Genomic DNA, 18,226 nt, shown 5'->3' with positions numbered 1-18,226 from the left:
GAATGCCTCCCGGGGGGGCCACAGGTGTCACCCCACAGCTGTGTGTTCAGAGCTGCTGTGCGATCTGCTCAATCCGCCGTAGCGTCTCCTCTGACTGCAGCTGCTCCAGACTGAGCAGCGACAGGCCCAGCTGGTCCTCCTGTAGGGACAGAGGGTAAAGACCGGGTGTCTGTCAGCTTGCACACATCCAAAAGACCCAGAGCGCCCCGTGGCTGGAGTGCACGGCCACACTAGGAAGGAAGAGTGTGCACACGGGAGGAGGGGCCAGTGTTTACCCGGTGGAAGGGCTGCGCCATCTGCCGCAGGAAGTACTTGGCAACCTGCACGCCCTCATCCACCGTCAGGTTGAGGTTGGAGTCAGTCAGGTGCTCCTGGATCCATCGAGGCAGCTTCCCACGTTTGTCAGCCCGAGCAAACCGCTGTGGGGGGGGAGGGAAGGCATCAAACCCCAGGTGTGAGCACAGGCTGTACACCACTCTGTACCCTGTGAGGAAGTGGGAGCAGCTAGGCTGGGGTGCCCAGGGCCCCTGACCCCCACCTTGTCAGCAAAGATCATGAGACCGTAGTCTGTCTTGCCCCTGATGGCGCGACCCACACACTGGGCTGCGTGGCGCATGGCATCAAAGGTGAGGAAGTCATTCTCGCGGATCTGGAACTGGTCCCGCAGGTACTCTAGCCGGGCCTGGGGGATGAGGAGGCTAAGCTGCAGAGCCCGCCCTTCCCACACACAAGACCCGCCCCCTCCCCACACCACGGCCTCCCCCACTTACCTTGAGAATTCGGCTCTGGGTGTAGACATAGGGGACGCCAAACATGATCACAGCCCGACCATAGTGGTGCACTGGGTAGGACAGCGGGGTTACAGTGTATCCTGGGAAGGTGCTGAGGTGTGTGCTTATGGTGGCCCTAGGGTGTGGCCAGTGGTCCCCAAGGGAGCTGTACGGGAAGGGTGGGTAGGCCACTGGGCTAGGAGCCAGGTCTACTCACCAAAGTCAATTCCTTCTGACACTTTGCCCCGAGCCACGGAGAGCAGAATGGCCCCTCGGCCATTCTCGCAGGCCTAGGGAGGCAGAGGCAGTCACTCCTCAGCCCCCCGCTCACCTGCTGGCATTTCCCCGCTGCCCCGGCACCCACCTCTTGGTACTTCTCCAGGGCCACACTGGTCTCGGCCCCATCCTGGGTCTCAATGAAGAGCAGCTTGTTCCTCTGGATGTTTTCAAGGATGCCCTGGGGCGACAGGGAGGTCAGGGCACTGGCCACAGGGCCAAGCACTCCTAGTCCAGCTGCACTGCTGTAGTCTCCCACAAGATCCAACCTCATCGGCAGTCAAAAGTGGGGAGCCCATCACCACCCAGGAAGGTGGGCACAGGGCCCAAAGTGGCCCTGCAAGGTTGTCCAGAGATCAAGTGTGTCTCTGCGGTGGTGAAGGAAGGGCTCACCAAATGAGGCAGCACACCAGGACCGACTCGGGGTTACCGCGCACCCCAGTGAGCAAGCTCTACCAAATGCTGAGTGTGGGAACTTATTTGGAAAAGATGAACTCTGTGAGGCACTAGGGATCAACTGGTCTACCACTTAACTAACCCGACAGCCCCTCACTGGGGAGTCCAGACTAGGTACCCGGCCTGGACACACCCATAGTGTACAGTGCCATTCCAGCACAGGCCTGAAAGCTGAGCTCACTGCAGACACAGGACAGAAGGGCCAAGCCTGCATCCCCACAGAACCCCCACGGCTCATCCACGCATGGATGAGAGCTCCTGGTCCTGCCTAACTCTTTGGAACCTTAAACGCAAGCACAAGCCTGCTTGCTGGGGATGTAGTTTGTGGTAACCCCAAGAGCAGCACAGCCCATGAGCCCCAAAGGTAGGGTGGTGCCTGCTGGTGGGGATGGGCAGGGGTGCTGTTGGCACCTGTCACCACTGGAAACAGAGTGAAGCCCCACAGGAACAGCAGAGCTGAGTCTGGCAGGGTGGCCAAGTGTACCTGCTCATACCAGGAGGCCACAGTGCTTTCCATGTACTGGTAGCTGGTAAAGAAGGCCACGATGCCATCGGGGACCACAGCAGACATCTCCAGCAGGAGGTTGCCATAGTTGCGGATTACAGCTAGGGAGAGGGGAGGTCAGAGATAAGATCCTCTCTTGGCTCCCACTGAGGCCACCTGCCCATACCCCCAATTTACCTCCCAAGCATACTAGGCGGCGGTCCCCCACCCCGAGGTTCATCAAGGCCGGATAACGTCACAGTGCAGGAGACATGTGCCAGTGTCCTAAGGCCCCTGTGCTATATGATGAGGCTCAGTTACAGGCCTGGTGGATCAGAGCCCCAAGTGAAGAGACAGTGGGCGCACTGAGGTTGAGAAGGAGGTCAGTGATAGCCACAGGCTGGGGCCCTGCTACGGCAGCAGGTCCTGGGCCGCCCGAGACCCACCCTAGCCACGCCCACGGGCGACTCACCAATATCTTCTCTTGTCTCAAATTTGGAGCTGATGGCCACCTGGTCATTACCACGGCCAATGATCTGGAAGAGCCAGGGTGAGGGCAATGTGGCAACACTTGACGGACAGCCGATGCCCTCTTTGTTGAGAGTAGCCTCCCTGAGGCTATCCATCCTCCCAAGCCCAGGTTCCCCAACCTCCTGAACTTCTGTGTAGCTCAGGTGATGCTGGGCTCCTGCCCATTTCCCGAGTTCAGTATCACCACACCACGCCTATGTACTTCTGGGCATGGAAGCCAGGGCCTGGTGCATGCTAGGCAAGCACTGTACCAAATCTGGCCAGAGCTCAAGGAAAACCTTATGGAGACAATGGAATCGATGGTCCTAAGCCTGTGGTTAGCACAACTGAGGCAAATGCCTGGAGCTCAACCATCAGCCATGCCTATAGTCACCAGCAACAAGCCCCGGGGAAGGGCCCGGCCCCTCTGCTTCTAAGCAAGGCTACACTCAGCTTAAGCAGTTCCAGACACAGGTCACCCACAGCACACACCCCATTAGCAACCCTCCCCAGTCTACCATGCCAGTGGTCAGAGGGAAGGTTCCAAAACCTACAGTTTTAAAAACAACACTAACCCCACCCACTCTCCGACAAAGTTTCTGCTCCACCATAAGGTTTTCTGATCTTGTGCCAGGAAGCATACCCAGCCACCCTTGGCTGCATGCAGCAGCAGAGGCCAGGAGCCTGAGGGGACAGCTCTGCCCCAGGCTTCACAAGGAGGCTCATTTCCCAAGTCTCAGCTGGGTGACAAACAGCAAAGCCACCCTGACCAAGCACCACCTGCCCAGGCCTGCGCTGCACCAGCATGCACTTTTGCACGCTCTCTCAGCACTATGGCCTGGTCCCTAGGAAGGGGCCCTCCCATACAGGTGCCACTCGATGGCTTGGTGTACCCACCAGGCCCGTGCCTCAGCTGAGCAGCCGGTTGTGTAGGTAGAAGCCAGGGGGCAGGTGGCCCCACCTGTCTCACCCACTCACCATTGGGCAGAGGCAGACTCGGGCCAGTGTCATGGTGAAGGTTGCCATGGTGACAGGGTGGAAGTCCAGGATCTTGGGGTAGATGTCCAGTGGGGACAGTGTCTGCAACAGACAGCAAGGGAGACCTCAGTAGGACAAGACAAGGACAGGGACCAGGACCCCCATGGAGGAGCAGCAGAGTCCTCACCCCGGAGGTGATGATGACAGACTGAAAGCGCTCAAACACAGGCTTGATGGCCAAGGAGGCGTCCATACAGCTGTGGGACGACAACAGTGGTCACATAGGGCAGAGTGTGGGGTCGAGCCTGTCCCATCCCACACGGGTGCATTTCACCTGAAGTGCAGGATTGGGTTGGCGATGCTGGGGGTCCTGTCGTCAAAGGGCTCGATGATAATGGTGAAGCCTGGTGGAGGGGGTGCTGGTGAGCCTACCACCCCGGCCTGCCGCGTCACCCCAGACACTCTCCATGGTGAGCCTACCACCCCGGCCTGCTGCGTCACCCCAGACACTCTCCATGGTGAGCCTACCACCCCGGCCTGCTGCGTCACCCCAGACACTCTCCATGGTGAGCCTACCACCCCGGCCTGCTGCGTCACCCCAGACACTCTCCATGGTGAGCCTACCACCCCGGCCTGCTGCGTCACCCCAGACACTCTCCATGGTGAGCCTACCACCCCGGCCTGCTGCGTCACCCCAGACACTCTCCATGGTGAGCCTACCACCCCGGCCTGCTGCGTCACCCCAGACACTCTCCATGGTGAGCCTACCACCCCGGCCTGCTGCGTCACCCCAGACACTCTCCATGGTGAGCCTACCACCCCGGCCTGCTGCGTCACCCCAGACACTCTCCATGGTGAGCCTACCACCCCGGCCTGCTGCGTCACCCCAGACACTCTCCATGGTGAGCCTACCACCCCGGCCTGCTGCGTCACCCCAGACACTCTCCATGGTGAGCCTACCACCCCGGCCTGCTGCGTCACCCCAGACACTCTCCATGGTGAGCCTACCACCCCGGCCTGCTGCGTCACCCCAGACACTCTCCATGGTGAGCCTACCACCCCGGCCTGCTGCGTCACCCCAGACACTCTCCATGGTGAGCCTACCACCCCAGCCTGCTGCGTCACCCCAGACACTCTCCATGGTGAGCCTACCACCCCAGCCTGCTGCGTCACCCCAGACACTCTCCATGGTGAGCCTACCACCCGGCCTGCTGCGTCACCCCAGACACTCTCCATGGTGAGCCTACCACCCCAGCCTGCTGCGTCACCCCAGACACTCTCCATGGTGAGCCTACCACCCCAGCCTGCTGCGTCACCCCAGACACTCTCCATGGTGAGCCTACCACCCGGCCTGCTGCGTCACCCCAGACACTCTCCATGGTGAGCCTACCACCCCGGCCTGCTGCGTCACCCCAGACACTCTCCATGGTGAGCCTACCACCCCGGCCTGCTGCGTCACCCCAGACACTCTCCATGGTGAGCCTACCACCCCGGCCTGCTGCGTCACCCCAGACACTCTCCATGGTGAGCCTACCACCCGGCCTGCTGCGTCACCCCAGACACTCTCCATGGTGAGCCTACCACCCCGGCCTGCTGCGTCACCCCAGACACTCTCCATGGTGAGCCTACCACCCCGGCCTGCTGCGTCACCCCAGACACTCTCCATGGTGAGCCTACCACCCCGGCCTGCTGCGTCACCCCAGACACTCTCCATGGTGAGCCTACCACCCCGGCCTGCTGCGTCACCCCAGACACTCTCCATGGTGAGCCTACCACCCCGGCCTGCTGCGTCACCCCAGACACTCTCCATGGTGAGCCTACCACCCCGGCCTGCTGCGTCACCCCAGACACTCTCCATGGTGAGCCTACCACCCCGGCCTGCTGCGTCACCCCAGACACTCTCCATGGTGAGCCTACCACCCCGGCCTGCTGCGTCACCCCAGACACTCTCCATGGTGAGCCTACCACCCCGGCCTGCTGCGTCACCCCAGACACTCTCCATGGTGAGCCTACCACCCCGGCCTGCTGCGTCACCCCAGACACTCTCCATGGTGAGCCTACCACCCCGGCCTGCTGCGTCACCCCAGACACTCTCCATGGTGAGCCTACCACCCCGGCCTGCTGCGTCACCCCAGACACTCTCCATGGTGAGCCTACCACTCCGGCCTGCTGCGTCACCCCAGACACTCTGCATCTTAGTGCGGAACCAGGCACCAGAATGCAAATCGCCCCCCCCCCCCCCCCCGCCACTTCTGCATGGCCGGGCTGTGCAGATGCTCAGGTGAGAAGTGGAGGGAGCATGGCTGGCTCTGCTGCAAGGTCCTGCAGAGAGGCCCGCCCTTCGGCCTCTGCCACCCCTGCTCCCCACACAGCAGCAAGGAGATGCCGTAGAACCCTAAGCTGGCTAGTCTCCACACCCGCCACGACCCAGAAGCGTGCCCACGGACCCTGCGTCCTAGCTGCTGGGTCAGTCACCCTCCAGGGCCTATTTGGTTGTCTGAGCCGCTGCCCCAGAGACACCCTGGGAGGCTGGAGGCTGGTGCTACTGCGCCTTGCAGCCACCACACTTCCTAGTGTCACCTTCTGGAATCATCTCTGCTCCTAGCTCTCCCTGAGGCTGTGACTCCTGGGAGAGGAGGACGAGGCTGTTTCCATTTCCTGTTGCTTCCACAGTGCCTGGCCTGGCTCACTTGCCAACTGAACAAATGAATACATTCACTGACTCTGTTTCACTTGGCAAAACGTGATCAGGTCCTGTGTGTCCAGCCTTCGCCAAGGACACAGCAGTGACCGACACAGCCTCAGGTCCCACCCACAGGGCTCTCCTTGTGCTGGAGGAGACCGCTATCCTGAGGGCAATGATCAGAGCCACAGCTGGGACAGAGGAGGGGCAGGCCCAGCACCGGGGGGTGGGAGGTTGACTTCTGGGACCTAAAGGACTCAGGCAAGTGACTGGGGTGCAGGGAGTGGGGTGGGGGAAGGAGCACAACAAAGGCCAAGAGCAGCGCCAGGTGAGGGCTGAAAGCAGAGGGAAGCGACAGCTGCAGCCCTGGGGTGGGGCTGCTGGGGGATACCCTCCTTTTGAGGTTGGCCCAGCTGCAGGATGCCAGCTGACCTGGTTTCCTGGCTACTGTGGTAATCCCCAGGGATAAGCTTGAAAACACAGTGTAAAGCTGGTGGGGGCGGGAAGGGGGGGTTGTCACAATACAGAGAGACTAAGCAGAGCCTCCAGAATGTCCTCCTGCAAGGCAGGCCTCCCTGCACCAGCCTATACGCTCTCCCTCGAGGTCTTATGCCCAGCGCCATGCTCTACACCCTGGCCTCTTCCTCCCAAGCGCCCTTTCCTGTCCCACTGTCTAGGATCCCCTCTCCCTGCTAGATGAACCAAGCACAGCCCTTGCCTGGAACCTGCCATGGGCCCCAGTGCCCTCAGCTCCACATGAGGGCTCCTGACCCTGCCAAAGGTGAGGCGACCACAGCATTCCCGGGTCAGTGTCCCACCACTGCCCACTTACTCTCTCCACTCTGCAGCCTCTCAACTCTGCAGCCTCTCAACATGTGGCTTGGTCACTCAGGAACTTTGTACGGCGCCCCAGGGCCTTCCAAACAGCTTGAATTCCTGACCCCCTGCTAATACGCCACCCGATGTGGCGGGGGGGGGGGGGGGGCCTCCAATCCTGCTGTCAGGGCCCAGTAGAGAGAAAGGGGGACTTACCCTTGGCGTAAGTGCTGACGAGAGTGGCGAAGTTAGCCAGGAGCGTGAGCGGGGAGAAGTCAGCCAGGTCAGCGATCTCCAGGGTGTGCAGCAGGGAGCGGAGGCGCTCAGCACAGAACCTGAGAAGTGATGGGGTCAGGCCGACTCTTGGCCGCCTGTTTCCCTGGGCACTGGGCATTGAGGCCAGCCTGTCCCCACAGTGTGAGACACCCAGAGCTACCATTCCAGGCTGAAGCACAAGGCGATACATGATGCTAAGGCTCATTGCTCATATGCAAAATCCTGCCGAGCAGGCCCTCAGCCAGTCACATAGACCCCCACACTCAAAACAATAGCCACACACTTTTCCCAGGCTCACAAAGGCTGTCATCTGTATGCACCCTCGCCCCCCAGATGCGAGGTGTGGGAGCACCAGGTAGGCCTGCAGCACTCACTGCCAAGGACAACTCCACCTCAGTCTCATGGGCTCCCTCCACAGCCAGCTCTGACCTGTCTATGGTCCAGACCCCCCTTATCACCAGCAACAAGGCCTGCACCCGTGGCCCCCACAGAGCCGCACCTGAGAGGCTTGCGCTGGATGCACACGCGCTGGGCCAGGCCGCCCAGGAAGGCAGGTGGACTCTCCTGCACCACATGCTGCACACGCAGCCGCCACTTGACGTATTCCAGCAACCGCCGCAGGAAGCCCAGGAAGTGCTCAGCAGTGCGGATGGAGCCTGGCACGGTCTCTGCAGGGAGACGGAGTCAGCTGGTACAGCAAGGGCGTGTGAGGGACACAGCCAGGGGACAGGGAGGGGCGAAGCTCACCTTGCAGCACCTCATCGGGCAGCACAGGGTTGGCCAGGTGGGCGTCCGTCTCCCTGGCCGCGCTGGCCTCCCGCAGCCCCTCCACCAGGCGCCGGTACTCGTCCCGCAGCCGCTGCTCATCCGTCTCCTTGATCCTGAGGGGAAGCGGGGCGGTAGCTGGATGGGGCAGGGGTCCAGGGCCACGGAGGCACACACCGCACACGCCGCACACACAACACACACCGCACACACAGCACACACCGCACACACCGCACACACAGCACACACCGCACACACAGCACACACAGCACACACCGCACACACAGCACACACCGCACACAGGGAGCTGGATGGGGCAGGTGTCCAGGGCCACGGAGGCACACACAGCACACAGGGAGCAGAGAGCGCACCTGAGCACGGTCTTCTGCAGGGTGTCCAAGTTGCTCTGGCAGCGGTCCAGAGTCCTGCGGGTGAGGTTGACACTCATGGAGTCGATGCAGACATTGTCTAGGGGAAGGCAGAGAGAGCTGGGCTCAGCCAGGCTGGGAGGGGAGCGCAGACGGCGGGCGGCCACTGTCCACACGGCCCTGGCGCCCTCCTCACCACCCTGGCGCCCTCCTCACCACCCTGGCGCCCTCCTCACCACCCTGGCGCCCTCCTCACCACCCTGGCGCCCTCCTCACCACCCTGGCGCCCTCCTCACCGATGTTGTGGGCTTCATCAAAGACCACGACGGCCTTGCGGGCCAGCTCTTTGGACACCAGGTCTGCAATCTTGGGGTCCAGGAGGTAGTGGTAGCTGTAAACCACCACGTTGGCATGCAGGATCTGGGCACAGAGAAGGGAAGGTCGCCTGCGGCCCTGCTGCCCCCGCCACACCACCCTTCCCATGGCCACAGACACAGCAGGAACGACAGACAAGACCACCCAAGACACAAGCAGATGCAACAGAGTCCAGATGCAAGCAGACAGATGGGCCGAGAGGACAGGCCCTGAGGCAGGCTCATCCCAAGTTTGAGGGCAGCTTGGGCTATGACCTGATCCTGTTTCATAAGAAAACAAAACAATTCTTCACCGAATAGCGAGCCAGGAAGTAGGGGCACCAGCCCTGCCGCTGCCCCAAGGCCTTCAGGTCGTCCAGGTTGTAGATGCCCGCAGGGAGGGGCACCTGGCGTCCATGGGCGTCAAACTCCTGGGGCAAGGCCAGAGGGTGGCAGGGTCAGGGAGAGCTGCATGCAGTGCCTCTGGTCCCCCTCCCCTGGCCCGGGCCCTCCCCTGCACCTCATAGAAGCGGCAGTGCGGCAGGCTGCCATCCTGCTGGTACTGTGCCCGCACGTATGACGCCGTGAGGCTGTGACACTTCCCGTCGACTTCCTTCCCAAAGCGCAGTGGTGTCACCTGGGGAATTAAGGGACAACTTAAAACAGGGACAGGAAGTGGTACACACCTGGGTCTCCAAACTTAAGACACCAGGAATAGCGCGTCAGCTGGGGTTTGGGGCCAATGAGAACCTTCACCAGATTTGCTAGGTATCTGTTTTTTTGTTTTTCGAGACAGGGTTTCTCTGTGTAGCCTTGGCTGTCCTAGACTTGCTTTGTAGACCAGGCTGGCCTCAAACTCACGGAGATCTGCCTGCCTCTGCCTCCCCAGTGCTGGGATTAAAGGCGTGCGCAAACACGCTTGGCTGATTTGCTATTGCTAAAAGGACTTACTGCAGGGCTGAGGAGCTAAACTACCACTAGAGCCGGGCAGGGCAGCACATGCCTGCAACCCCAGGCCAGCCTAGGCCAGCTTGCCAAGGCCCTGCCTCACAGTGAAGTGTGAAGAGAAGCTGCAGGCGCAGCTCTGTGGCAGGCTGAGAGCGCTAGCACACCCAGCCTGAGGGGCAAGCTACACCACAACGCAAGCATCTCTGCTGCCAAGCCGGACCACCTCAATTCAGTCCCCGGGATCCACACAGTGAAAGGAGAGAACAGATTCCCACAAGCTGTCCTCTGACCTCCACATGTATGCCCTATGGTGCATACCCCGGCTACACACACACACACACACACACACACACACACACACACACACACACACGCACGCGCGCGCAAGCACATTTTAAAAAAATTAAAAAGCCTAGGGGCTGGAGAGATGGCTCAGGGGTTATGAGCACTGGCTGCTCTTCCAGAGGACCTGGGTTCAATTCCTAACACCCCATGTGGCAGCTCACTCCTGTTCCAAGGGATCTGATGCCCTCACATAGACATACATGCCGTCAAAACACCAATACACATAAAATTAAAAGACAATTTTTTTAAAAGCCTAAATTTCTCTCTAAACAAAACCCCCAGACATAAAGCAAAAATCCTGACTAGTCTTTCTCCGAAAGCACTGGGCTCATCAGTGGTTTTGGTTACGGATGTGTGTGGTTTTGGAATACCTGAATACTGTAATGCATACTGTGAGCTGGGACCTGAGGCTACCATGAAATTAACTTATATTGCATCAAAACAAAAATACCCAATACTTTGAGTAAACTACCATTTAGACTTTGACCTGTCCCATAAGGTGAAGTGAAATTCTGAGGCCCCTATTGGTAAGCAAGCAGTTTCTCATCTTGGCGCAGGTGCTAACCAGGCCTACGAAGGATGAGCCATGATCTCGAGTGAGAAGGGAGTCACCTCATAAGACGAAAGGTTTACCCTGGGGCTTGTATTGGGCAGCTCAAGGATGGGGCGGGGGGCTCGGGGCGGGTCTCACCTCAGGATGAATGCACAGGTTCTTTCTGGAGCTCAGAGCCAGCCCTAGGAACGGCAGCTTCTCGCCCTCCTGCTGCTCGTAGAAGCTGAGCAGCTTGCGAAGCTCTTCTATGACCTGCTCAGACGACGGGAGCATTGGGTGGGGCCTCAGGGTGAGCGCAAGCCCTTGCCCACCAGGCCACTGAGGCCAGCAACTGGGGACCACTGAGGCCCAGGGGAGGGGACAGAGCAGGGGGTCCATTCACTGCCCACCTTCTCAATCTCTGGCACGGTCCGTGAACAGTAGATAAGTTTGGTCACATCCAGGGGATAAGCCTGCGGATGACAAGTGAACTCAGCCCCATGCAGGACACCCCACCCCCACCCCTGCCACTCCAGGCACTCAGGAGGCCACTCACCCGCTGGTAGGCCACGATCAAGGCCAGCAGGGACACAGTCTTCCCGGTGCCTGAGGGCATCTCCAGGACTCCATGACCCTGAAAGTAGAGCACAGAAGAGACAAGCAAGGCTCTCAGAATCTCATCCACACAAACACAGGCTTATTGCTGCTCCATGCCATGCCACCACCTGGGAGCAGCAAGGCAAGACACACAGCAGTGGGACTGTCACACACAGCACACACAGCAGCGGGACTGTCACACACAGCAGTGGGACTGTCCCTAAGGACCCACACACAGTACACACAGAACACACAGCAGTGGGACTGTCCCTAAGGACCCACACACAGCACACACAGAACACACAGCAGTGGGACTGTCCCTAAGGACCCACACACAGCACACACAGAACACACAGCAGTGGGACTGTCCCTAAGGACCCACACACAGCACACACAGCAGTGGGACTGTCCCTAAGGACCAGGAATGACAATGTCCACTTCTCCTTTTGATAGTTTTAAATTTTCATTCTTAATTCCTCCCCATAAGATCTTGCTATGTAGGCCTGGCTAGCCTATTATTGTGTTATGCACCTCTGGCTGGCTTTGAACTTCTGGCAATCCTCCTGCCTCCATCTCCTGAGTTCTGGGATTACAGGCTGAACCCTCTTTCTGTGTTCTTCTTGCTGAGCAGCAGAGGGCAGGACCTTCTGAGCTGCTCTGTAAGCCTTACTCAGGGCAAGACTCTGAGGACTAACAACACTGTGGGCCAGCGAGATGGCGCCTGTGGCCAAGCCTAATCACCCGAGTTCAACCCTCACGACATACATGGAAGGAAAGAACCGAACTGCCTCTCAGAAGTTGTCCTGCGCCCTCCACATGCACACCATGACATGTACATAAGTACGTACACATGTACATGTACACACACACACCCACCCACACACCAATAAGTTAATATAATTTTTTAAAAATCTTTTTCTTAAAGGCTGGAGAGATAGCTCAGAGGTTAAGAGCACCTGCTGCCCAGTTCAATTCCCAGCAACCACATGGTGGCTCACAACCATCTAAGAGATCTGGTGCCCTCTTCTGGCAGGCACGCACACATGCAGGCGGAACATTGGCTACAGAATAAACCTTAAAAAAAAAAAAAATTTTTTTTAAAGCCTGGTAGTGGTGGCACACGCCTTGAGAAGCAGAGGCAGGTGGATCTCTGTAAATTTGAGTCCAGCCTGGTCTACAAATTGTGTCCAGGACAACCAAGGCTACACAAAGAACTATGTCTGGAAAAAACAAACAAACAAACAAATGAAAGGAAAGAACCAGCTCCATAAGCCGGGCGTGGTGGCGCACGCCTTTAATCCCAGCACTCGGGAGGCGGAGGCAGGCGTCTCGCTGTGAGTTCGAGGCCAGCCTGGTCTACAAAGCGAGTCCAGGACAGCCAAGGCTACACAGAGAAACTCTGTCTTGAACCCCCCCCCAAAAAAAGGGGGGAAAAAAAAAAGAACCAGCTTCCGCTGACCTCGACATACTCAGCACCTCCCCTCCACCACTGTGACTGCCACGAATACCTGCAGACATGCCAATTGGCCTCTTTGTGTCAACACCAGTCAGCCAGGCGAAGCCCTGTCACCCAAGCTACCCAGGGACCTGAAGCTGGACTGCTAAATCAGCATCAGCCTGGGCTGCAGAGTGTCTACGCAACTCAGCGAGGCCCTGTCTCATGATGAAAAATAAAAAGATGACTGATAAAGCTTGAAGCATAGGAACTTTTCTTTGCTCAGAATGTTGCCTTAATTCCTAACACAAACACACACTGAGTTGCAAACAGCCTCCTTTCATGTATGCAATGGCACAAACACACACGTCACCCTGAGTTGCAAACAGCCGCCTTTCATGTATGCAATGGCAAAGTCACCACAACAACTGAGGAAGGCAATCACTAGCTCCAACTTAAACAAAATTAACTTATGATCTTTGTGAGTTCGAGGACAGCCTGGGCTACAAAGGGAGTCCAGAGCAACCAAGGCTACACAGAGAAAGAGAACCCCTGTGTGGGGGGGCAGGGAAACAATTTAATTTCTATGTGTATGTATGCATGCTGTGTGTAGGCAGGTGCCTGCAGGAGCTGAGGAGGATGTGGGAGGTGGGCACTGGGAAGGCAGGCGAGCTCGGGTTCTCTGGAAGAGCACCAAACCTTCTTAACCACTGAGCCACCTCTGCAGCGCCTCCTTTCTAGGCAGAGTCTCACGTACCCCAGGATGACACATTATTATTTTTCTTCTTCTTCCTTCTCCTCTTCTTCAAGACAGGAACCCAAGGCAGGAGGCTTGCTAGGATCAGCAGAGTGAGTCTGGGCAACTCAGGGAGGCCCTGTCTCTAACAGTAGGAAGTGGGCTGGGACTTAGCTGGACGTATGTCTACTTGTGCAGCATGTTGGTTTCAATTGTCTCTATGGAACGGGTTCTCTCTATATTGCCCAGGCTGTAGACCAAGTCACAGAGCTCTTCCTGCCTCTGGAGTGCTTGTAATTAAATGCACGTCCCATCATGCCTGGCCCCCCAATACACTATTGGTCCCAAGAATGAATCTGAATTTTTTAAAAAAGATTTCTTTATTTATTATGTATACAATATCCTGCTTGCAAGCCAGAAGAGGACACCAGATCTCATTGTAGATGGTTGTGAGCCACCATGTGGTTGTTGGGAATTGAACTCATGACCTTTGGAAGAGCAGTCGGTGCTTTTAACCTCTGAGCCATTTCTCCAGCCCGAATCTGAATTTTTTGATCCTCATGCCTCCACTTCCTGAGTGCCAGGATCACAAAGCCATCATTTTACAGGGGTGGAAACTGTGGCGTGAGGTTTAATGGTGTGCCCACCTGGAAGACCATGTAGCTGGGTTTCCAATCCAGGCTGACTCTAGTCTCTATGCCCTAACACTGGGGCCTTACAGACTTGGCCTTGTAACTGTTCTCAAATCCTGTGGTTACTATTATAATGCGTGATGCTTGTTTGTGGGTACACATGGCAAGGTCATAGGACGACTTTGCAGAGGTGGGTTTTCTCCTTCCACTTTTAAGTGGGTTCCTGGGATCTAACTCTGCAGGCGTGTCACCTACTGAGCCACTCTGTCAGCTTCTACTATTTTACTTTTTGCTTGTTGAGACAGGGTTTCTCTATGTAGCCTTGGCTGTCCTGGACTCACTTTGTAGAGCTGGCTGGCCTCCAACTCACAGAGATCCGCCTGCCTCTGCCTCCCTGAGTGCTGGGATGACAGGCGTGCCCCAGGCACCAGCTCTACTATTATATTTAAAAGAAGATCTTGCTAATAATATCACCCTGGCTAGCATGGAACTCACCCAGACTGGCTGCAAACTACCAATGATCCTCTTGCCTCTCCGGGCTGGGGTTACAGGAATGCCTCATCTCACGCGGGGTTCGTTCAGTGTTGGAATTCCGGCACGCTAGGCAAGCATTCTACCAACTGAGGCACAACCCTCCCTCCCCATATTATGAGGATTTCTTTGCAAACAGCGTCTCCCTATGCATAGCCTTAGCTAGCCTGGAACTCCCTACGAAACCCAGGCTAGCCCTCACACTCGGGCAACTCTTCCTCACCCTCCCTGCTACTGGCGTTACAGACATCCTGTAACGACTGTCCCAATTCGATTTAACGCGGCGCCGGGACGGAACCCAGAGAGAGCCAGGTAGCAAAAGCACGCTACCACCTGAGCTACACAGCCAGCCCTGCTACTTTCTTTCCTCGTTGTTGAGACAAGGTCGTCTCACTGTGTGTAGCTCAGGCCGGTCTCCAAACTCGTTGCGAGGCTCCCGCCTGGGTCATCGGGATGGAGCTGGGGAAAAAAAAAAATTGCAACGCCCCGGGGGGCTCCCCCCGCCCCCCCCCACCCCCGATCAGGTCGTTAGCGCGAGGAGAGCGAGCAGCCGCCCGCGGCGTCGCTCGCCAACCCACCTTGGCGTCCAGCGTGCGCTTGAGCTCCAGCATGTAGGAGAACTGCTCCGGGTAGATGTAGTCGTACGGGAAGCAGACCAGGAGCCCGTCCACGTTGAGCCTGGCGGCGGCGGCGGCGAAGCGTCGGTGCCTCGTGCTCTCGGGCCGCCCGGGCCTCCGCGCCGCCCGCCAGCCCGCCCCCGTGGCGTCTCCCCGCCAAGGACCCCGAAGCCACCCGGGCGGGTCTCCGCAGGCTCTGCGCGCTGCGCCCCGGCCCCGGCCCCGGCCCTGGCCCCGGCCCCGGCCCCGGCGACGCCAACCGTCCGCCCCATCGCCCACCGCAACGCCGACCGCTCTCCCCGGCACCCCTCTCACTTCATGGCGGCTTGCCGCGGCGTCCGCTCGCCCGCCTCCTGAATATTCAATGAGGGGGGCGTGCCCGCCCCGCCCCCAAGAGCTCCACCTTCCTCGCGGCGCCATTGGCTGAGTCCGCCCGTCACTCCGCCAAGCGGAAGGTGGGCGCGTGCGCAGGGAGGCGGGAGGGCGGGCTGCGGAGAGAGGCGGTGCCCGAGGCCTCGCTGGGGATCGCCGAGGACTTCAAACAGAACGTGGGAGAGAGCCGAGAGAATCGATTGAGGTCCTTGACGTTAGCGCGCTTCCCGCTTCTGTCCAGGTTGGCCAAGTAGCGAATAGAGTTTACAATCCCCTTTAAGGCTCGCTGCAGGTACCCCATACCTCTGCCTCCTCGGGATACCTGCACTCAGGTGCACATACACATTTTTTTTTTAAAGCCATAAAAAAATCTTTAAGAGATCAATTAATTGATTAAAATCCAGATGTGGGACTCACATCTGTAATCTAAAAATTTAGAAGACTGAGGCAGGAGGACTGCAAATTGCCGGCCATACTGGGATATCGAGTGAGACCCCGTCTCAAGAAAACATACATAAAGCGTGTGGTGGTGCCCTTCTGTAATGCCAGTACTCCTGAGGCAGAGGAGTGACTGGTACTGAGTGAGTTCAAGGCGAGCCTAGGTTACATTAAACCTTTTCTCAAACAGACAACCACCAACAATAAATACATCATCATCCCCACCATCATCATAAAAGAATCACCTCCCCCCCACCTTTTTTTTTTTTTTTTGGTTTGTTTGTTTTTTTCTGAGACAGGGTTTCTCTGTGTAGCCTTGGCTGTCCAGGACTCACTTTGTAGACCAGGCTGGCCTCGAACTCACAGAGATCCACCTGCCTCTGCCTCCCGAGTGCCCTCAGAGGGCAGAAGGAATCAGATGCTGTGGTACTGTAGCTATGGATGGTTGTGAGCTACCTGTGGGTGCTGAAAACCAAACCCAGATCCTCTGCAAGAGTAACAGTGCTCGTAATTCACCGAGCCATCTCTCCAGCCCACTTTCTTTCCTTTTAAATTACATTTTATTAAGCCGGGTGGTGGTGGCGCACGCCTTTAATCCCAGCACTCGGGAGGCAGAGGCAGGTGGATCTCTGTTAGTTCGAGGCCAGCCTGGTCTGCAGAGTGAGTCCAGGACAGCCAGGGCTACACAGAGAAACCCTGTTTCAAAAAACCAAAATAAATAAATAAACAAATAATCACATTTTAAAAAAATTTATTAGTTACACGGGCGTGCTCTGTGATTGTCAGAGGACATGCAGGAATGGTTTCTTTCAGCATTCAGATCCTGAGGACTGAACTCGGGCAATCAGGCTTAGCATTTACTTGGTGAGACATCTTGGCAGCTCTCAGACACCCTCTTCTAAATGAGGATTTCTCTAACCTACAAATTTTTAAGTTAAATACATCTTTTTGCACACACACACACACACACACACACACACACACACACACACACCAGCCAGTGAAGAACCTTGTCTCTTGGTTTGAGATTCCACAGTCCTGATCACGTATCAAAACACTTTGCAGACCGTGTGGTGCCCAGACACCATCAGGTCAGTGACGGGCAGGACCTCACCTCCTATGGGCAGCTACTTAGCTATACACACCTCTTGCTCTCTAAACGTAACCCTCATGATAGGACCCTGAAGATAGACTTGGGAGAGGTGACACTGGACCTTTTTTATTTTTATTTATTTATTTCCCCTTTTAAAATTTTGTATTCGCTGGATCTTTTTGTATTTGTTTCCGTTCCTAATGTAGTCACATAACTAAAATGTTTTCTTTCTTTTTTTTTCTTTAATTTTCTTTTTTTTCCTTTAATTTTCTTAATAAATAAATAAAAGTGCTCATGTTAGCACACATCTGTCACCTCAAGCTCCTACAGGGTCACAGGTTTAAAGCTAGCCTAAATTGCACAATAAAATCCTGTTTTAGGGCTGGAGAGATGGCTCAGTGGTAAAGAGCACTGGCTACAGAGGACATGGCGGCGGCGCATGTGTTTAATCCCAGCAGTCGGGAGGCAGAGGCAGGTGGATCTCTGTGAGTTCGAGGCCAGCCTGGTCTACGAGTTCCAGGACAGTCAGAGCTGTTACACAGAGAAATCTTGTCTCAGGAAAAAAAAAAAAAAAAAAAAAAAAAAAAAGAACACCAGCTGTTTTTCCAGAGGACTCAAGTTCAATTCCCAGCATCCACATGGCAGCTCTCAACTATCTGTTAACTCCATTTCCAGAGGATCTGGCACCCTCACACAGACATGCATGCAAAACACCAACACACATAAAAATAAATAATTTTTAAAAATCCTGTTTCAAAGTCTTTAAAAAGGCTGGGCATGGTAGTGGTATCTTTAATCTCAGCCCTTGAGAGGAAAAAGCAGGTTAGAGCCAGCCTGGTCTACATAGCGAGATCCAGGCCAGATAAGGTCACATAGTGAGACCCTATTTCAAAAAATTAACAATAAAGCCGGGCACGACAGCTGGACTGGGGCTGGGGATTTGCTCAGTGGTAGAGTGCTTGCCTAGCAAGCGCAAGGCCCTGGGTTCGGTCCTCAGCTCTGGGGAAAAAAAAAAAAAGACAGCTGGACTGATGGCTCAGAGGTTAAAAACACTGGATACTCTTCCAAAGGTCCTGAGTTCAATTCCTAGCAACCACATGGTGGCTCACAACCATCTGTAATGAGATCTGCTGCCCTCTTCTGAGGTACAGGAGCATATGCAGGCAGAACACTGTATACATAATAAATAAATAAAGTTAAAAAAAAAAAAAAAGC

General features: G+C 56.5%; 1 protein-coding gene and 1 long non-coding RNA gene across 2 annotated transcripts in view; one reads left to right on the top strand and one right to left on the bottom strand.

The window, feature by feature from the left end:
• Positions 1 to 18,226, top strand: part of LOC311591623 — a 112,286-nt gene that overhangs the window by 93,407 nt on the left and 653 nt on the right. The gene's annotated exons all lie outside the window — the stretch shown is intronic.
• ERCC2 (ERCC excision repair 2, TFIIH core complex helicase subunit) lies at positions 7 to 15,450 on the bottom strand. Its single transcript, XM_084771364.1, has 23 exons — positions 15,424 to 15,450; positions 15,070 to 15,169; positions 11,117 to 11,194; positions 10,971 to 11,033; positions 10,720 to 10,833; positions 9,256 to 9,372; positions 9,050 to 9,166; positions 8,679 to 8,802; positions 8,386 to 8,482; positions 7,997 to 8,130; positions 7,749 to 7,917; positions 7,190 to 7,308; positions 3,809 to 3,878; positions 3,662 to 3,731; positions 3,475 to 3,576; positions 2,459 to 2,522; positions 1,987 to 2,108; positions 1,135 to 1,227; positions 988 to 1,060; positions 771 to 841; positions 539 to 682; positions 276 to 419; positions 7 to 139 (listed from the first exon to the last, which is right to left on the bottom strand). The coding sequence occupies exons 1-23, from the start codon at positions 15,426 to 15,428 to the stop codon at positions 47 to 49; spliced, it is 2,283 nt and encodes a 760-aa protein (XP_084627490.1). The 5' UTR covers positions 15,429 to 15,450; the 3' UTR covers positions 7 to 46.

The sequence above is a fragment of the Acomys minous genome, assembly GCF_964271855.1.
Source record: "Acomys minous genome assembly, chromosome: 20".
Classification (NCBI taxonomy): domain Eukaryota; kingdom Metazoa; phylum Chordata; class Mammalia; order Rodentia; family Muridae; genus Acomys; species Acomys minous.
Note: the sequence above shows the minus strand (reverse complement) of the source record. Positions and strands in the feature narration are given on the sequence as shown.

What these genes read in the sequence shown, in the direction of transcription:
- ERCC2 (XM_084771364.1), bottom strand. An exon ending in AGCGCACGCTGGACGCCAAG is followed by an intron (nt 11,195 to 15,069) that starts GTGGGTTGGCGA and finishes CTCTACTTTCAG; the next exon opens with GGTCATGGAGTCCTGGAGAT. An exon ending in CCCTGGAGAAGTACCAAGAG is followed by an intron (nt 1,061 to 1,134) that starts GTGGGTGCCGGG and finishes CTGCCTCCCTAG; the next exon opens with GCCTGCGAGAATGGCCGAGG.